General features: G+C 40.3%; 1 protein-coding gene and 1 long non-coding RNA gene across 3 annotated transcripts in view; both read left to right on the forward strand.

Moving 5' to 3' along the window:
• LOC123982742 overlaps window positions 1–19,698 on the forward strand; it is a 28,535-nt gene that overhangs the window by 735 nt on the left and 8,102 nt on the right. The gene's annotated exons all lie outside the window — the stretch shown is intronic.
• On the forward strand, window positions 5,102–14,085 carry rabggta (Rab geranylgeranyltransferase subunit alpha). Of its 2 annotated transcripts, none has more exons than XM_046068537.1 (17): window positions 5,102–5,158; window positions 5,912–5,950; window positions 6,110–6,220; window positions 6,961–7,085; window positions 7,206–7,393; window positions 7,517–7,774; window positions 7,967–8,050; window positions 8,181–8,263; window positions 9,347–9,442; window positions 11,125–11,230; window positions 11,333–11,384; window positions 11,460–11,548; window positions 11,682–11,770; window positions 11,849–11,965; window positions 12,072–12,185; window positions 12,341–12,428; window positions 13,147–14,085. In XM_046068537.1, the coding sequence occupies exons 1-17, from the start codon at window positions 5,117–5,119 to the stop codon at window positions 13,293–13,295; spliced, it is 1,830 nt and encodes a 609-aa protein (XP_045924493.1). In that variant the 5' UTR covers window positions 5,102–5,116; the 3' UTR covers window positions 13,296–14,085. The 2 variants fall into 2 exon arrangements, with proteins under 2 accessions (XP_045924493.1, XP_045924494.1); XM_046068538.1 differs by lacking the exon at window positions 5,102–5,158 and adding an exon at window positions 5,255–5,557.

Raw genomic sequence — 19,698 nt, forward strand, 5'->3', positions numbered from 1 at the left:
AGACGTGGAGAAGCTGTGTACCTGAGTATCGGTGAAACGACAATAAATCTAAATTGAACGTTACAAAGCGAACAGTGGCAGGTCCAAGCTAATGTAGCATTAGCTGGCTGCCCTGCCTAACATCACTATAGGCTAGTAAACAAATCAATCCGCATTTGCTTTTAACAGTTACATCTTCTCTTTCAGGCTAAATCAACACTTTGACATAATACCGGTGGTACACAGGATACTAACATAGATCGCGTTAGTTGGTGAAGTAATGTGGAAAGCAATACAATTTGGCACCTGATGTTAGCAACTGCTCGCCGTTAGCTGGTGAGCTAATGTGTTTTTCCAACCTTTCTGATGTTCATTGTGTTTTTACTCAATATCATCTGAATCTCATTTGGTCTGATGGGCTTCAGCACATAAAACTTTATTGTTATTTTTATCCTTACGTGGAGTTTATGTTGTGCTGGGAGCCGGTTGTTTTATGGTGTTAGTAGACTGCATGTGTTAGCTGTGGTGTTGACGCTGTAGTCGTAGAGAGGCTCGGGAGCGCGCGTAGAGCTGCATCCGTAAGAACAGTGGCTAATACAAGCAACAGAGAAAACAGGCATGTGCTTCATTTCTAAGTGAGTTTTGAGGCCATTTACAAAACGGAAGTAAAATTAATGAGTAATTTGATTGAAAAACTACATACAGCCCCATTAATTAAAAAAAACTGAAAAAAGCTGGATTAATAGAAGACTTGACAAATAAAGAAATAAAAAAGTAGATCAAATTATAAAGCAATTCATTATTTTATAGATAAAGGAGTGGCAAAAACAGGAATTAAAAACAACATTACAAGCATATATGTTTATCCACCAATGACAGAAAATCATGGGGGATTTATAAATATAATATATATATATATATATATATATATATACATACATACACACACATACACACACACACTATGTATATATGCATGTAAATATAAGAGAAAATCTATAAATAGGTACATTAAAATAAATAAATTTATACTTAATAAAAACCCTGTGAACCTAATAAGCTAAGCGGTTGACGATGGATGGATGCATATACTTAATAAAAAATATAAATTTGCCTAAAGAGATACAGTTACTGAAGTTTTGGATTTTCTGTTTGCTCCAAATTGACTTTTTTAGTTCCTAATTGCATTCTATTTATTTTAAAATGGTCAATGTATGGGTGGATTTCTCAGATTCCTAAGTAGTAAGCAAATTCATTTACTAAACTCTAAATTGCTGTAAGCTCCTCAACTAATCAAGCTTTGTTTTATCTGACAAAAGAGACGAAAACTATCTCTAAACTCCAGATGAAAACCTCATTAGGGAACACCATCTTTGGAGTCAAAGAGCAAAGTGATGGCAAAATAACGGCAGGGGTTTTGTGGATAAAACTGAAATAACTCTTGTTGGCACATCAGGTTGGTGGAAAGGCTTCTCTGTGTTTGACACTCCTGAAGTGATCAAAGAGGAAGAGATGCGCAGCATGTTTCTGTGCCCCCCTGGGCCTCACATCTTCCTGCTCGTGATAGACGCAGATGCATCCTTCAATGCCAAACACTTAGATGCAGCGACAACACATATGGAGCTTCCTGTAGAAGCAGGGCGGAGACACACTATTGTACTTTTCACCAGGGGAGACTGGCTGGGAACACACACACACACACCATAGAGGAGTACGTCAAAGGGGAGGGAGAGGCCTTGCAGTCTCTAGCTGAACAATATGGAAACAGATATCATGTCATTGATAACAAGAATGCACATGATGGCACCACGGATGGCAGTGGAGAAAATCAGTGGGACTGTGGCTAGAAATGGCTGTGACTGTTTTGCCCCAGATGAGAAGATATTTCTGACCATCTAAGAGAAAAGACAAAGAGTGGAAGAAGGAGCAAGACTGAGGCAAAGTCAAGTCACGGCCAAAAGAAAGCTCCTCAGAGGTATGGTTCAGTCATCTAGCATTAGTGTCATAAGTCACAAGTAAATGTTACTCGTGGAGTGACTAGATACCAGGGGATACAACAGAAGTACAATACAACAACGCTGCAGTAAATACTAATATGGAGTGTTGGGAGTGTCAGAGGTTTATTAAGTAATTATCCCATTCCAGTGTCACCATATTGATTATATTATTTAAGTTTTTTTAGCCATGCTAGCATTTAGATATATCTCAACTATCAGATGGACTGTCATGAACTTTGGTTCAGACATTCAAATAGTATTATAACCTCACCTAACATTTTATCTAGCGCTATCGTCAGTTTAATTTTTTCAACACTTTGGTTTGTGGCCAAATACCTGAAAACTAATAGCGATCAGCACCAGCTGTAGTTTGTTTTTAGATCAAATTAGCATATGCTAAGCTAAGTTAAGTTAAAATGGTGAACATGGTCAACAGTATCCCTGCTAAACATCAGCATGTAAGTGTTGTCATTGTACGCATGTTAGCGTACTGACATTAGCACCAGTTTGCTTAAGTAGTCTCTCAGTGCAGAGGACGCTAGTTACATTCCTTATAGTGATGAAACGGTATGAAAATTTCATATCATGATTATAGTGACCAAAATTATCACGGTTATCAGTATTATCATGGTATTGTAAAAATGTGCCAAAAAATATTAAAATGTACTGATACACACACTGAAACCATTTCAATAAGTTTTATATTGAAAACTACAAATAAGTTTAATAAATTGCCATTTTGTTTACATAAATAATTAAATTACAGCAAATACGTTTTGTAAATATATTAAAATCATTTTATATGGACAACAAGTCTTTAGAAGACAGTGATAGTAACTGTAATGAGCCCAAAAACATAAATACAGAGGAGTCTGTAGCATTTCTAGATATGCTGGTTGGTTGACTAACCTGCGTAACGTGTTATCATGTGCAGTGGACGAATAGACTCTGCCGACACACGACGCACACAGCAACGTGTAGCGTTTTTACAAGAACTGCAACACTGAGAGCTTCAGTTTACACGCTGTTAGCAAGTCAGAGAGACAAACCAAAGCTAAAAGTTAACTCACCCTGCGTTCACTATAAGGACATTTTCTTCAATCAAGTTTCCCTCAGCACTCTCATAAAAACTAAAATAAGACCAGACTTCAGAGTGACTGTTGTCTTCCGCCGTGTTGTCAATGACCCAACAAACCCACGTTGCATTCTGCGCATGCGCGCCTGCTTCTGGGAACCGTACCCGGTTATCATGGTAATTAAAATGTGTACGGTAATAATAACTTTTACCATGGTTTACCGTTAAAACCGGTAATCGTCTCTTGATATGAAATTTTCATACTGTTTCATCCCTACAGCTGACCCTCAGATTCTCTGAGATGTCAGGGCACAGACCTGTACTACCACACGAAGATGACATTCCTGAATGAATAGTTTCAACAGGCTGATGTAATAGAAAACGCATTTTAGCAATGCAGAACTTGCACACAGGGAATTTTCAATGGTTCAAGAAAAGGTGAGGAAAAGTACAAAGGTGTCCAAATCTGTTTTATTTTATTTGCCAGAGAAAGTAATTCAAGGTGAAGGGAAGGCAATCTGAAAACTGTCTCACTGGATTTGTATTCATGTGGAAGCTACAGAAAGTCCCCACTGAAATGACAAAATTCAGCACATAATGTAATAGTTTTCCTCTATTTTGAAGAGGAAAGATTAAATCTTTGCAATTTAATGTCAGTGTACTTTTTCCACTAAATTAAGAAAACGAATGGAGGTATGGAGTAGAATGGTTGAGTACAATATTTATTTAGAAATAAAATATTAGTTGAGTATGTCATGTGATTTTATTAGATGGGGCCTGCTTCTTCTACTTCTGTTACAGTAATAATACATACTGTTTTTATTATTATGAATGAAACACCCTTATTTTGCAATGAAATTTGAATAAATTATCATTCTCATAAATCATAAACTGGAAATTAACAAAAATATATGTTTTAGGCAGCTCTTTATTGAAAGGCTTTTTGTTTGAAAAGTATTAAACTTGAATCTGTTAACTAGGAAGCTCCCTGTTTTGTCTTGATTGTAAACGTATGTTTTTCTAATGTCATTTTTACCATCTATTCCCTGTATCCTGTATCTGATGTCTATCAGAAGAGGGTACTGTGTGTCCTAAAGTTAAGGACATCAGCTGAGCCAACAATTAAATGGAAGACAGATTTATGTTGTGCCACTGAAAGCATCTGTTCATGTTAGTGATATCTTCTTCTTTCAAATCAATATATACATCATTCACTTCTAAGATCAGACCAGGGAACAGTTGTTCCTTTCATTAAAAAGTAGATAATATGGTAAAACTTTAAAGAGTTTAAAGTAAGTAAAGTAAGCTGATACTGTTTTTTCTGCCAATACTGACATGGGTATTTGACAATTTTAGTTTACATACATACTGTAAGGTACGTGTTTACCTGTGAGCCTCCTGTTACTATGGTGGTTTTTGTTAAGGGTTTTTTTTGGTGAAAAAGTTGTTTAGTTGATAAAATCTTATCGAGAAGGAAAAAGAAAAAGAAAATTGAATGTCGCTGCCAAGAAACAGTATTTGGACAAACTAATAACGATAAACAAATTAGATCCATTTGACTTTGCAGCCCAAGACTGGATGACAATCCAATTGTGGTCTAGCTCTAAGAGCACACATGAGTAAAGCCAACATTTCCAAACCTAATATTTGTAATAATCTACGGGAAACCACCACACATTTTCTTTTTATTATGTAAAGGGTTTAAAATATTTGTAGCACATCTCCATATTGGGCAAATTGCCTCACAGAAAGAAGGTTGTGGGTTCAAACCCCGGTTGTCCCGGCCTTTCTGTGTGGAGTTTGCATGTTCTCCCCGTGTCTGCGTGGGTTCTCTCCGGGTGTTTTCCAGCTTCCTCCCACCATCCAAAGACATGCAGTCTAGGTTGATTGGTGACCCTAAATTGTTCTTAGGTGTGTGTGTGAGCGTGAGTGGTTGTTCGTCTATGTGTGGCCCTGCGATGGACTGGCGACCTGTCCAGGGTGTACCCCGCCTTGCGCCCGATGTCAGCTGGGTTTGGCTCCAGCCCCCCACGACCCTGTACACAGGATAAGCGGTTGACGATGGATGGATGGATGGACATCTCCATATTTCTCCATACAGCGAAAAGTCAGTAAAATCGTACGGTTACGTTACATCAATCATCATCATCACAGTTAACAAACTGGAACTAAGAAAAGTTTTACATTAACATTAAACAACTTTTTTGTTAGTTTAATTTCAGTCTTACTTGTGTTCTCATGTGTCTCATGTCTGTCTTCATTGGGCTTTTTTTTTACCCATGTCCCTTCAAACCCTGCCTCGATAGTCACCTTCGTTTTTCTGTCGCTGCCGTTTATTGTTGTCTCCACCAGAGAGCGACAAACCGCCGCGGTCAGGAGAACACTGTCTGTGACGTCACTTTCACGAGACGGAAGTAGAAAATTGTAGTCGTTAGAAATCCTGATAGTGACATGACAAATCAAACTGCACACTGAAAAAGATAAAATAAGCCAAGCAGAAAAACAGGTGGGTGTTTTATGGAATAAGCGATGCGGCGTTCAGGGCTCATCTGTGATGAAAGTGTATTTCCTCTCGCAGGTTATTCTGTGTTTGTTTGAATGAGCTGTGAGTGAGCCCAGCTCAGTGTTGTTTGGTGACAACGGAGCTAATTAGCAAGCTAACTTCAGACTTGAGGCTGTTTGAGTGCAGTGTTTTAACATTACTGAGGGCTAAATATATACGCACAGATGATCAGCTGGCGGCCGAGCTTATAAGATTGACTTGTCATAACTTTTGTGCCAGTGTGTCAGCTTTCTGTCTCATGCTGACGTTACTCAGGCCTAACCCTGAACATCGCTCCTCATTTTCTACCCTAAACAGATTTTTTTGTGGAAGTCTCCTTCACACACAGTAAGGATGGTAAGAGAGTTATCATATACTAATTTATCTTTTGAAATGTAGGCACATTTCACTGCTTTGATGGTGTGCATATTGTATATAGAGTTATCAATTATTTAAAATAACCTTTTACCAGCAGAGTGAAGTGTACTTACTGTACCTCCCCCTTGCTTTTGACAGCATGGCAGAGTGAAGATTAAATCTACAGCCCAGCAGGAGGAGGAGAAAAGAAAGGAGAGGGAGAAAAAACTGAAGATATATGTGGCTGCACGAGATGCCTGTTTTTCTAAGGTCCTTTAGAAATGCACATTTATAACATATATAGCATATGTACTGTATTTTACAAGATCCGGCTGGTGATCTTTTATATTCTTCTTGGAAAAAACAAAAACTCTCAATGAATTCATCCTGCTAACAAGTACTACATGTGTATCTGAAGCCTAATATAGCTTAGCATGTCACCATTGGACTGACATGTTCCTTCATCACACTGAACACACGTTGTAGTTCATTCACATACATCCACGTTTATAGCGCCCTGCTGCCGTAACTACTCAGCACTTAAGGGGCATTAATCCACAGCTGAAAATAGTCCCCCAAAGATGCAGTGTTCTCTTCCTGTTTGAGCAACTACAGTGTCCAACTGTTACAGGAAATTACTGAGCCTTTTTTTATTTGAAGCTACGAATATACCTTTGACCTGTTTTCAAAGATTTGCGTGTTCAATAGGAACACATGGGCTATGTGCCATGGACAGGATAGGGAAATCAGAATGTTTTTAGAGACAGACCTTACAAAATAAAATAGCACGTTCTAAGCAACATATGACAATTAAAATAGCCTACCTTATTTAAACTAAATATCATGCTTGCTGCTTATATAATGGTTTTATTGACTACTAAGCAGTGCTTATTATCAGTTTCATATATTTTTTTGTTTTGTTCTTGTGCTCATCTCTCTTATGTACTGTATCTGCCTGTCTGTCGCTCTGTGTATTGGCCTCACACCCCTCACTTTGTCCTGTGTGACAGAGGAAGGAGGGTATTTGGGATGATGAGGCTCTCCAGCTGACCCAGCAGCTCCTCTCGTCCAATCCTGACTTTGCAACCCTCTGGAACTACAGAAGAGAGATCCTGATGCACCTGGAGACTGTGAAGTGAGATCATTACCATTTATCTCGTCACCTGTAGATAACCAGTATAAGGTTTTGTTGAATTGTCCATCACGTGAGATATGACAGGAGAATTCTGTTTTTGTTTCTTGTTACCTGCTCCAGGGAAGACGATGAATTGCAAAAGATTTACGAGGCCGAGCTGTCATTCCTGGAGTCTTGCCTTAAGGTGAACCCAAAGTCATACGGCAGCTGGCACCACCGAGGCTGGGTCTCAGTCCGCTTGCCTCGACCGGATTGGGCCAGAGAGCTGGGCCTGTGTGATCGCTGCCTCAGCCTTGACGACCGCAACTGTGAGTATTGGGAAAAGGGAAATGCAAGAAAAATGGAGCATGTTGAGACTTGATGATTTCACCTTTTTTTTGCCATTTTATCTCAACCTAATATGTCAAACCATATTCTCCCATATCGACCAGTCCACTGCTGGGATTACCGCCGGATTGTAGTTAAGATGGCCGGCGTGCCCGTGGATCAAGAGTTGGAGTTCACTGATCATCTTATAGGCTCCAACTTCTCCAACTACTCCAGCTGGCACTACCGCAGCACCCTACTGCCGCTGCTCCACCCGGAGTCTCCTGAGCCCCCGTCACCGTGCCGCGAGCCTCCCCAGTCCTCCGCTCCAACTTCTCCGCAAACCCACTCCCATCGCGTTTGCGAGGAGCAGCTCCTCAAAGGTAAACTTAACAACAGCTCTGCAAATGAATGGCCAGGTTGTGTAGTCTGCAATACCTAACGGCGACCGACAGGGGGCAGTCTGAGCCTTTACAATGACTGTAACTAGTTTGAAAGCGATGTCTGATGTGTTATGCAGCATATTTACCATCAAATTATATTATTATAGGTAAATATTATTTGTTTTTTTACAGAATATGAACTTGTACAGAATGCTTTCTTTACTGACCCCAACGACCAGAGTGCTTGGTTCTACTATCGCTGGTTGTTAGGCAGAGGTATGTCCATCTGTTAATGTGTCTGCATGTACAAATATGTATGTAAGTACGTACCCACTTTTCTGTACATTAAAATAGTCATTTATCAAACACGAGTTGCACACACCTAAGTGTTCTGTCTTTTTAACAGCGGAACGTGAAGAGATGATAAGCTGTGTGTATGTCAGTCGGGATGAGGGGAGAGTGGCCGTCGCCTTCTCTAGACCTGTTAATGTGAGTGTGTTCACTTATTTTCATGAAATAAAGCGTTCTCATTCGTAGCCTTTTCTAACAGTTGGTTGTACACTTTTCACAGTTCACTTTTTTCCAAAACTCTCGGTTCTCTTAACCAACACGCAGCTCAGCAAAATAGTTAATCTCACATCCAAAATACAGCCAACACTTCCTACACGTCTAAGCTCTTGTACCAGAACACTGGCAGCATGTCTCCCAACAAGAAAATCACTATTGTCTTTGAAGTAGCTTTTTAAATTTTAAATTTTTATTTTAATTATTACAGTCAAAAGAATGATTTTTCTTGACTGCGTCATCAGGGCTTGTCCTTCAGTCGTTTGTCTGTCTACACAGGATGCGTTCACGTGCAGTAATGAGTGTAGGTCACCTGTGTTTTGACAGAGCTCAGAGCCCAACACAAACACTGTAGTTATGTGTGCAAAATGGAAGAAAATAGATATGAAGCGTAAAAATATGTTCAGGTCTGCGTTTACGCAATGTTGCCCTCTGCGTAGACAGCTGTATTGAGCGTATCTGTTCCTTCAGACTGTGTAGACAGATGCAATATGTTTCAGTAGGCTTTATTTTCCTGAACTAAAGTCCTTTGAGTGACGCAATATAAAACAAGTGTGTAAACTATATACCACTAATACATGCATGCATGTATAGGACAGATACACAGCAGTGCTTGTCAACCCTTTCTTCTGCATTTGGCCATCTACATCACGTCATCATCAAGTCTACCTTATCTCCTCTCTTGCCCCTTGTCCTCACCTGGCACAAGTCTTTCAAATGGCCCAGTTAATCAATTATGCATTTTTATTTATGTAAATATTTTTTTAGATGTAGTAAATTGCAGTCTAATTTACACACTTTTGTTTTTAACACTTAATGTATGTTCAAAATGTACTGTAAATACTCTATAAATAGTTTATGAGGTGAGGTCGCTCACTGACTGTGACTGTGCTGAACGTGTGAGGAGTTTTGAAAAAGTGAACTGCATGTACCAAATTGTCCAACAAAACATGTAATTTCATGTCCATATGGTACGTTGTGGTTACCCCGTGACCTCCCTTCTGTTAGGCGCAGTCTGTCGGCCTGCTGCTGGTGCTCGATGGTCAGCCCCAGAGAGTAGAGTGGAGGAGCGTCCACCCGCGCTTTAAACACAGCCCTGTCTGGGTATCCTTTTCCTGAGGTCATGCCTCGGACATGAATGTTGACTGTCACTGTGTGCTGCTGACTGAACCGGATACTAGTTTAGCATTGTGTTCTCGTCATTCCTCACATATCACACGCTAGTAAGACCTTGTGGTATTTGCTTGAAGAGCGAGAGAATTCACTGTACTGGAATGTAATTTTATTGTTACCAGAGATGTGTAGTGGGACATCGTTTTTAGAACATTTTTTTCAAAAGCTTCTCTAACCTGTCGGGGCACAGACACCTGGCATACGTGTATTTCAGGAGGAATCTGTTGTTGTTGAATTCCCCACCCCTCCAAGGAGTACAGTCTGAATCTGACTTTACCGGCTGAGCTTCCTGTGTAAGAAGAAAAAGGATGGTTGTATTCCAAAAAGATAGCTGGATTCACTAGACACCATTTAAAAAAAAGATTCTCTTTTTAAAAAAAAATCATAATCGAAAGATAATTTCCATGATTAACATGGAATAGTGGGTGTTAATAGTTAATCCCAGCATATGGTCTATTCACTAGCCTTTTCCGGAGCTTTCAACCATATCACACAGCATTCATCGGTGGATACAGTTTGCACAGTTTTACATGTTGACATGCGAGCTAAGTGGCCATACATTCATAGCTCCAAGTAAATATTAGTTTTTCCATGGCGAGAGCAGATGCAGCTGTGGCCAGACACTTTGATACTGTGGTCAGTCACTCAGCGACTGTATGTGGACACTAGTGTTGTAGTCAAGACCAAGACCGGAGTTTATCGAGACCAAGACTTTTAGGGGCTGAGAGCAGTCGAGACCAAGACCAGTTCCCTGCATTGCATGATATGCAATAAAATGTGGCACGAGATCATAGGTACTTCTCAAATTGATCTGAAAGATACACATTCCCATTAAAACACCCACATACAAACACTAAGAGCTGAAATCAACATAAGCATCTTTATTAAACACTCCTTTTCTATGTTTACCATCGCGAGGAGGGGAGGGGGGACAGTCGTTAATTAGGGTTATTGGTTGCATTTGAAGCAATTTGTTATACTTCCAATCAAAGTTAGGATGTTTACAAATTGGACAATGCAAAAGCAATTTATTGATATTCCCAAAGTTATGGTCTTGACTGGTCTTGAAATAAAATCCAGAGACCGAGACAAGACCAAGTACAAATGCAGTTGAGACCGGGACAAGACCATCAAAAAGTGGTGCTTAAGACCAAGAACGTCGCAGCAACCTTCACTCTGCTTCAAACTGTATTCAGTCAGTTAGGCTACTTGTCTCTCAGGCACGATCTGATTATCTTATCGTTCAGTGTGTTCATTCTGTTTTGTCTAAAACGGGGAGTGAAAACTGCTTAGTGCTCATTAATAGAATGTTTTGCTGGTCTGTGCAAATCTAAATTTATTTTATTAAAGCCTAGTTGCTCTAAATTAGTGTTTTGCTATTCAATCAAGGATGTCTTTAGTCATACTGCCCAGCTCCACCAGTCTGCTGTATTGGCATGGAAATGAGCCATGGACTTACTATGCACACTCACGCCGTGGGCCTGGGTGGGTTTTCTTCACAGGTGGCTAATTTATGATGGAATCAAACTCCTTTTTACTTGTGGAATCAACAATCCACATTTTGTCCTTTCTTCTTCTTATTTTTTTTGTTTTTAACCTTAACACTGACTCAGATCTGTGATCTCCCTCCTGGAACGATAAGCGACATCACAAATGAACACAATCTGACGGTGCACTGGACTGAAAAACACACTCACAGAGACTGTGCTCTGTACACAGGTGATACATATCGTGCATCTTCACATGCCATTTTCTGTCAGGGGCTGGATTACAAGTGTATATTCCCACAAGCTTATTACACTGAACTTTTAATTTCCAAAGGCCGAACTGAGAGTTGGTGCCGGGACTCTGCCACGGATCAGGAACTTTTCAGGTATCGTCTTGGCACAACGGCAGCACATTGTGCTGTGTTTCATTAAAGAATAACAACCGTGTTCTTTCTCTGTAGGAGTGAGCTCTCAGTAGAGAAGACCTCAGTGTTACAGTCAGAGCTACAATCATGCAACGAGCTACAAGAGCTGGAGCCGCTCAATAAGTGTAAGCGCTTAAATGTATTACACCCACATGGCTTCTTGTTTCTTACAGAACCAAACTTCACATCCAAATTTATAATATTGAGATTTGATGATGATTTCATGTCGCCGCTGAAACACTCTACTTGCCTTGGCAGGGTGCTTATTGACCATTATCCTCCTCATGAGGGCACTAGACCCTCTGGGATATGAAAAGGAGACCCTTGCTCATTTCCAAACACTGAAAGTGAGTACCAACCATGTACAGTCTATGGCACCGACTAGAAAAAGGACATAGACTGAAGGCTTTCATTTTCTCCCTCAGAAAGTGGATTCCATGCGCTCTGCATACTACAGTGACCTATGCAGCAAGTTTATGATTGAAAACACCATCCTGAAAATGGAGTATGCTGAAGTGCGGGTCTTCAGTATTTCTGACAAGGTTGGTTCAAAATTATAAAATTATATTCTACTGGCTTATCATGAGATTTTTTTCCTGCCATATAGGGAAGTTCTGAAAAGCAATTTCTCCTGTTTTCTCCTATCAGAATCTGGCCACTTTATGCCACCTGGACCAGCTGTTATTGGTTACCCACATCAACCTGTCCTCTAATCAGCTGCAGCGGCTGCCGCCTCAGTTTGCTATGTTGCAGTGCCTGGAGGTGATAAAGCTGCAATTTAAATCCAATTATCTGTCCTGCATTGATTTGTGTTTCTTTTCTTCTTTTGTGTTTCCTGAAATTGGTAGTAAAGTAGGAAATATATTGATTACTTCTTTTTCCGTAAAATGTTTGATTAAAATTACTTCTTCACGCAGGTCTTGGAGGCTGATAACAACTCCATAGAAAGCCTGGAAGGACTGTATCACCTTCCTAAACTGGAGGAAGTCCTCTTGAGGAATAACAGTATCCTTAAGTCATTCATTTTCGTTAGTTTGGTTTGCTGGAGAATGTCCTGTTCTGGATGCGTGTTAATCCTGAAGCATCACTGTCACAGAGATCAATTATATCTGTTGACTTCCCTCACATTGTACTTGTGACTCAAGAAATGTGTGAATCAGCTCTGAGTGCGCGAGGCTCAATGCTGCAAAACAACCCCGCTAAAGATTCTGAGCAGCTGACGGTGTGTGATGTAAAAGATGCACTGCACACAAGGATGGTGTTTACAGAGTTAAGAAAATTGCAGCGGTAACAAGACTCTTCAGCACATTGCATGAATAATTAGTCTTCACCTGAAACTTTGTTTAGCATTTGAGTAAATTAAATCAGCGCGGCAATTTCACAGAGCAAACAGCATCATTAAGAAGGGAAGAGACATTTAACAACACATCATCACCGCAGACTCCGTCACGCTTCACTTCCCCTGATAGAGGAATTAATATGGCTTGTAGAGTACGACCCTTACGCTACATTCAAGTTTTTGTTTTTTGAATTAAAGTTTCAATAAGAAACCTTTTTAAGATACATTTAGTTTTTATATTTAGAAAAATATTAGTATTAAAATATTAATTTTGCACCAGTGTTAGGAATGTGTGCTGTCTCCTGCTATTCATTGCTACTAATGTTACTCAATGTACACTCTACCGGCACACAGGAAGGCCTTTTCATTAACCCAAATGCACAGAAATCTCTACATTGGCAGATCTCCAGCCACTGGCCTCCTGCCCCAAGCTGAAACGCCTTGATCTCCGTGGCAACCCTGTCACTCAGACAGCCAACATCGAGTCTGAGTTAGCTGAGCTGCTGCCCTCAGTCACAGACCTTCTGCTCTGATTAGACAGAGGAGGCGGGGATCCCTGCCATCATCGTCCTGTCCTTCGGTTGTCCTTCACATTCTCGGATGTGTTTGTTTGTGAAAGAGCAAGTGGGAGTTTTCCCTAGCGTCTTGTGACTGTTTGTTCCGCTTGTTTGGGAGAACGTCAATCACACCGACCCCTGAGGGTCTGAAAGACTGATGCCTGGGAGCATATGTCAGAAACCTGTCTAACACCTTCAGTGAAATGTCTAGATTTGTGTATGTGTGAGCGAATCCATAATACCCAATGTTGTATTTCTGTAAGTGTGTGTGTGTGTGTGTGTGTGTGTGTATGGATGTCCTCAATAGAACAAACCCAAATGCATGCAGAAAAACTGATAATGGCGTAAATTGACTGAATATGGATTGGCGTACAGCAATGATGGCTTATTGCTTCTATAAGCTCTAAAACAGTTTCAAAGCTTTCAACTAATGATTAGAGCATCCCATACTTCTCATTCACATTTTTTTAAAAGGATGTGTAAAGCATTTAATATGACACTATACTGTTGCACAGTAAGTCACAGATCCAGTAATAAAACAGCACACATTGTGTCACTGCCTTCCAAATAAATTCTTGTGGGGTCTTTTTCTGTTGTCAAAGAAAAATGTTCATCAGATGTACAGGCGTTCCTGAATGCAACTTAGGGATGAAATGGTTTAAAGGTGTGCCAAAATCAGTGTGTGTCACTTGAATCAGCATTTAGTTACGTTACTGTCTTTGTTCATTTGTTTTCCTTTTTCATGTGATAAATTTTAACATATTAAGTTGATGTGTGTTTTACTCGGTTGTCATGGTATTTTTGAAAGAGAAACTTTTAGGCAAAAAACTGTTATTTGGGAGTTTCTGACAAAAACAAACTGAAATGAAGTTGATTTGATTTGATAAATACCACACCTGTCAGTAAAAGAACAAATAACTTCATCTTCAGTTTCTCACAAATCACTAAGAATGTATGGTCTTGCTAGCAGCTCTGTGAACCTGTCCAGAGCTTTCAACTAAACACTAACATCAGTGTGTTAATATGCTCACAATGACAATTTTACTAATAATGCTGATGTTTAGTAGGTAATATTTACCTTGTTCACCAACTTAGTTTAGTGTGGTAGCATACTAACATTTGCTAATTAGTAGTAAACACAAAGTACAGCTAAGGCTGATGGGAATTAGTTATTCATTCATTAGTTTAGTAGGTATTTGGTCATAAACCAAACAGAAATTTGAATGATGGCGCAGGATAAAAAGTCACATCATTACCAAAGAGGGAAATATAAATATCTGTAGCAAATTTCATGGCAATCTATTCAATAGTTGTTGAAACATTTCACTGAAAACCACAAATGTAAACCTACTGGTGGTGCCAGAGGATACCCATCCTCAGGGCATCATGAATGCAGTGGGATGTCCAGACTTTTTTTCACTTGGGTGGCCTCAGTGGGGTTACTGACTTTAATTACTAAAAGTGCTCTTCAGTGCCAGTTTTTAACTCACATTTGGCCCTAAAAATATATGTGTGCGAACCAGAAATATTAATTACAAGCACGGTGTGTGAGTAAAGATTACAACAAACATAGATAGCCTAATCGTTCAAAATATAGTCAATCCTAGTTGGCCGGTTGCTTCTGTGGGCCGTTTGAGCTGCCCATTACACAAAAACAAGATTGAGAGAGATGCAAGTCTATCAAGGTACTGCAGCTGAAGCGGTAAGACAGAAGACGATAAGTAGCAAGGTTTGGGTTTGGCTGGCTATTTAGCTATATCAGTTGCCTTAAAATATGTTAGATGTTTCATAAAGGCATTTTTAAAAATGCCACGGTTAACCTCCAACATTTTTAAGTCACTATAATGCATGCATGATTGTGATGACTGAGAAGTCAGTACTCAGCATTAACAAATTAGAGACTAACCACAATTGTAGATTATTTCTCTTGCACATGGATTTAATGAAGCAACAAAACCTACAAAAAGTATAAATTGTTGGTTGTGTTTCTTAAACTGCTGTACACTAGAATGAATATTATACCAGCAACATTATGCAGAAGTGGAGGAAGGCATGCAAGCAAGCGGACATAAACCGCTAGGATAGAAGAACAACATTATACTTTTATTTAATGTTATGATATTAGACTAATACACTATACTATTTACTCATGGACATGGACAGATAGGAGTGGATCTCCTCCTTAGAGCAACACATTCCCCTTGTTCGAGATTACATCTGTTTTACTAAATTATTGTTGGGTGGTGCTGGTCCCACAATTCACAATGTACCAATGACAGTGATCAGTGTTGTAATTGTGAAAACAGCTGTTTTCAATGTTTTACAAAGCTTTGACAATACTTAAAGGCCCATGCTGAGTGTCCAGATACTAGGATCTTCACTTGCATTGTCCTCCACAGGTTTTCACATCATAATAGCACAGAAAGAGAAGGAGCCCATACACACAAACACACAGTATAAATATATATGTAATACTTTGTTTGTTAATAAACTCTGTGTTACGTAAACATTTTTCACTGTGCTTCTATATTTGTTTGTGTGCAAATGTACAAATGTACGTGCACATGTACTCGTGTGAGGGGGCCCACAAAGATATTAAAATGAATAGTGGTGGATGGCAGGAGGAGCCCATAGACAATGCTTATGTACAGGGTGCAGTTTTTGGGCTACTCCCATGCCTGCACACGCCCCTGCCTAAACACGCCCCGTCTGGATATGCCCGGCCTGAGTTTCTGTAGAAAAACTTATGGACCAACCCATCACAGGGTTAAGAAAACCTACTCAACCAGTCAGTGTAGATAACTGATTAGATAACTCAGTATCAGTCATTCATCTCTTGTCATGTTACATTTTGCTGAAAGTAGATCTTCTCCCTTACAGATAATCCGACCTTTCTATGAACAAGTGTGGATACATCATACTGTCTGGGCTTACGGCAGTGGAGTCTTCCTTTTTGTTATTAGTAATATCTTTGCTATTCCTGCTTTGGCAAGTCAAAATGTTAAAAGGCCTTATGGATTTATATTCTTTCAGATATTTATTAGCAATACTTTTTCTTCATGCACTATACATTTAAATTAACTGTGACTGGTTTGTAATAACCTTTACTCTGTCTCTCTCTCTATCAAAAAATGTAATCTACAGATCTACTGACCCTGATACTTGTGAGAGTTACCTTGTGAGCTGGTCTTTCTTTATGCACTCTGATATTAATGACAGTTTAATTTTTGAGTGAATGAATTAAGGTCAAGGATGGGACACAAGCCTAAACAGTTGGATTTCAGTACTGCTACTGCTCACAATAAAAAAACAATAAATAGTTTACAAGCCCTCATAAATTTTCTCTCACTTACCCTCACAGGTTAATGTTTTATAATTAAAAAGAAATATAATTTGGAATAAATAGTTACAATGATGAAAGAATCATCTGAGAAATCGTTTGCTTAACATGGACTGAGTGTGAATTTAATTGCCTGACTCCCTGCCTACATTTTTTCCCCCCAGTTTTAAGGTGTGTTGTTACATGTCATCGTCAACCATGTCAAGTATTTAAAGGAAGTCTTAGCTTGTAGCTTGTCTATGAAACACAAAGGTACAGTCACCAGAAGATTTCTTCCTCCAGTCTGCATTACTTCTGCCATTGAACTGAGTGAGTTTGAATCAGCTGTTCAACATGTAGTTTGTCTATTTACCACCTAGGTTAGTTAGACCTTTTATTTATCACTTTATGTTGTTAACAATACCTAGTTAACTAATAATAATAACGCTAATTTCTACTGATACTAATTACAAATTTATTTAGATTTAAACTTTTTTCCTGAACAGAAATGTCCTGTCCAAGTAATTCATTTTAATTTACAGGAAAAAGAGACAAAGTATTGCTGTATTTCTGAAAGTCATGCTGGGATTATGCAAATATTAGTCTAAGAGTTGACTGAGAGCTATTTCTTGCATGATTTTGATTTGTTTCCTGAATGGGTACAGTCTTCACTCACAACTGCATGGACAGTAATAAAAATGTACATGCATGGTACATAGTTTGCATCCTATTTTTTGACAGACAGAGATTCAAGGGGATCCTTTCCTCCTCCAAAAAGAAAAAGTGCATCTCTGTGGTTAATGTGCTTTACTTGGCTCAAACACACAAGTCAGTGTTTGTGTTGTTTTTATATTTTATATTGTCAATTTATATATTTTGTTACATTGCGTCTGCACAATACAAACCCAGAATAATGCACATGTAAATATCCGCGACGTTGTTCTTTCTCTGCAAATAGTTGCATTATAACTTGCATTGTCTCTTTCATATTTATATATTTCTACATTTATTTATGTCAACTGTATGTTTGTCTACGTGTAGCACCTTATCACCAAAGCAAATTTCTCGTATGTGTAAAACACTACTTGGCAGTAAAGCTCCTTCTGATTTTGATTCTGATTAAATTGAACCCTGTGAATGCTTTAATTCTGACGTGGACTAAACATCAGTGAGGGTCCCTTTGTTTCCCTCTTTGTGGTTCAACATGAGAGGCCCCAAGGCAGTGGGTCATGAGAGTAACTGAGGGATGTTTACAGGATCACCAACATCCTGGAGGAAAATATACAACTTTGAGGAACAGTGAATAGGTATTTACATCTACTGCTGATGACATGGGAGTGGGCTTAAACCCACTTCATGTGACATTTAACCATATTTTCTAGAAATGTGTATGTATAATTCAGTTTATATATGGGCTCATACAGCATACTGGACTCCCAGACGTGTGCTACAGTCCAGTGGGAGCCAGAGAAAGTCTGCTCTGAGTAATTAGGATGTAACACAGCAGATGATGAAGCAATGACAATCTCAAATCATATAATCCACAATGTCACATAGTCTCGCTCTCGCTGCAGTGCTTCCTCATCTCACTGTTAATTCACAGCGCAGGGCACATTTTATTTAGCAGATTATTGGATGCAGCAGCAAAGTGTTTTCTTGATCTGTGTTGGCGGGTTCCTTTTCTGGGTCTGAGATACCCTGCAAGCAGACTGTAATCTTAACCATGTGGAGAACAAGTCCATGCAGTCTTTCTCCTCTTTAGCTGAAGTGAATTTCATACTCACTTTTCAACAGTTTGTGAGGGCCACCCTGCTGCAAGCATTCACAACCTAGTGAGGCTTCGCAGTTATAAATATTGTGGTGACTTGATCTCGTGCCATCATTAGTCCAATACTTGTAGTTCATGACCAAACACCTGTAAAACTAACCACATTCCTATAATCCACAGCTGTAGGGTACAGTTCAGTAATTAATCTATCCTTAAAACGTCAGAAAAGCTGATTTATTGAAGCATTTGTTGAAGCAGCACAGCAACGTGTTCCCCTTCGAGGAAACTCAAACTGCGTCGGTGACGACACTATGGGAACGCCCCTGGGCGTGGCAGGGCTGAACTATGAATGAAACTACTCCAATCCTATTGGTGTTACTAGAACGGTAGTGTGTGACGGCGTAACCGGAGGTATATAAGCACGCCGGCACATAGGACACATTAGCTTCTTTCTATTCAGCAGGCACTCTGGCTATGTTTGGAAGCTCCATTTTCCTACCTGACATCGAGACGAAGCAGCAGATCATGTCAAAGTGATTCCGACAGTGTGTCTTCCCTTGTGAGCGTTTCATCACAGAAGGTGATACCCATGGGATGTGCGTCTCATGCCTGGGGATGTTGCATGCTCAGGCGGCTCTCGAGGGGGCTGCCTGCGACCATTGCAAGGTCCTGCCCCTGAGGGTGCTGAGGTCTCGAGCGGCTCTCTTCCTAGAGGATGGTCGGATGCGCTCCCCTCGTGGCGGCTCCGATCCTGGGGATCCCAATGCGAGATCGCCGAGGGTGCCGGAACGGCTGAGGCCTTTTTCCGGTCCTCGTCCGCGGAATCCTCCTCCCCTCGTCCCCGATTAGGAGCCCGTTTCTCTGTTTCTCCCACTCGAGGGGCGAGTCCGGAAAGGCTGACACGATCTGGCTCTGAGGAGCTAGATGTGCTTAGCATAGAGGAAACGGAACGTCATCAGCCCTCGCCAGGATACGAGGAGTTGTTGGAAGTGGTGACGCGGGCCGTGGCCAAGCTGCACATTGATTGGCCACAGGCGGTGCAGCAGCCATCGGCAGGCAGCAAACTAGATGAGCGGTTTCTGCAACACCGAGCGCCACCCCCGCGTCGGCCCCTACCATTTTTTCTTCTTTCTTTCTTATCATGGAATAAACCCTTCTCTGCGCGGCTGTCTACGTCCCCCCGGCTGGACTACGGCAACGTGACGGGAATCAGACAGCACGGCTACGGAGCGATGCCACGAGTGGAGGAGGCACTGGCTAGCTACCTCTCTCCCAACCTCGCCTCATCCCTC

The sequence above is a fragment of the Micropterus dolomieu genome, linkage group LG14, assembly GCF_021292245.1.
Source record: "Micropterus dolomieu isolate WLL.071019.BEF.003 ecotype Adirondacks linkage group LG14, ASM2129224v1, whole genome shotgun sequence".
Classification (NCBI taxonomy): Eukaryota; Metazoa; Chordata; class Actinopteri; order Centrarchiformes; family Centrarchidae; genus Micropterus; species Micropterus dolomieu.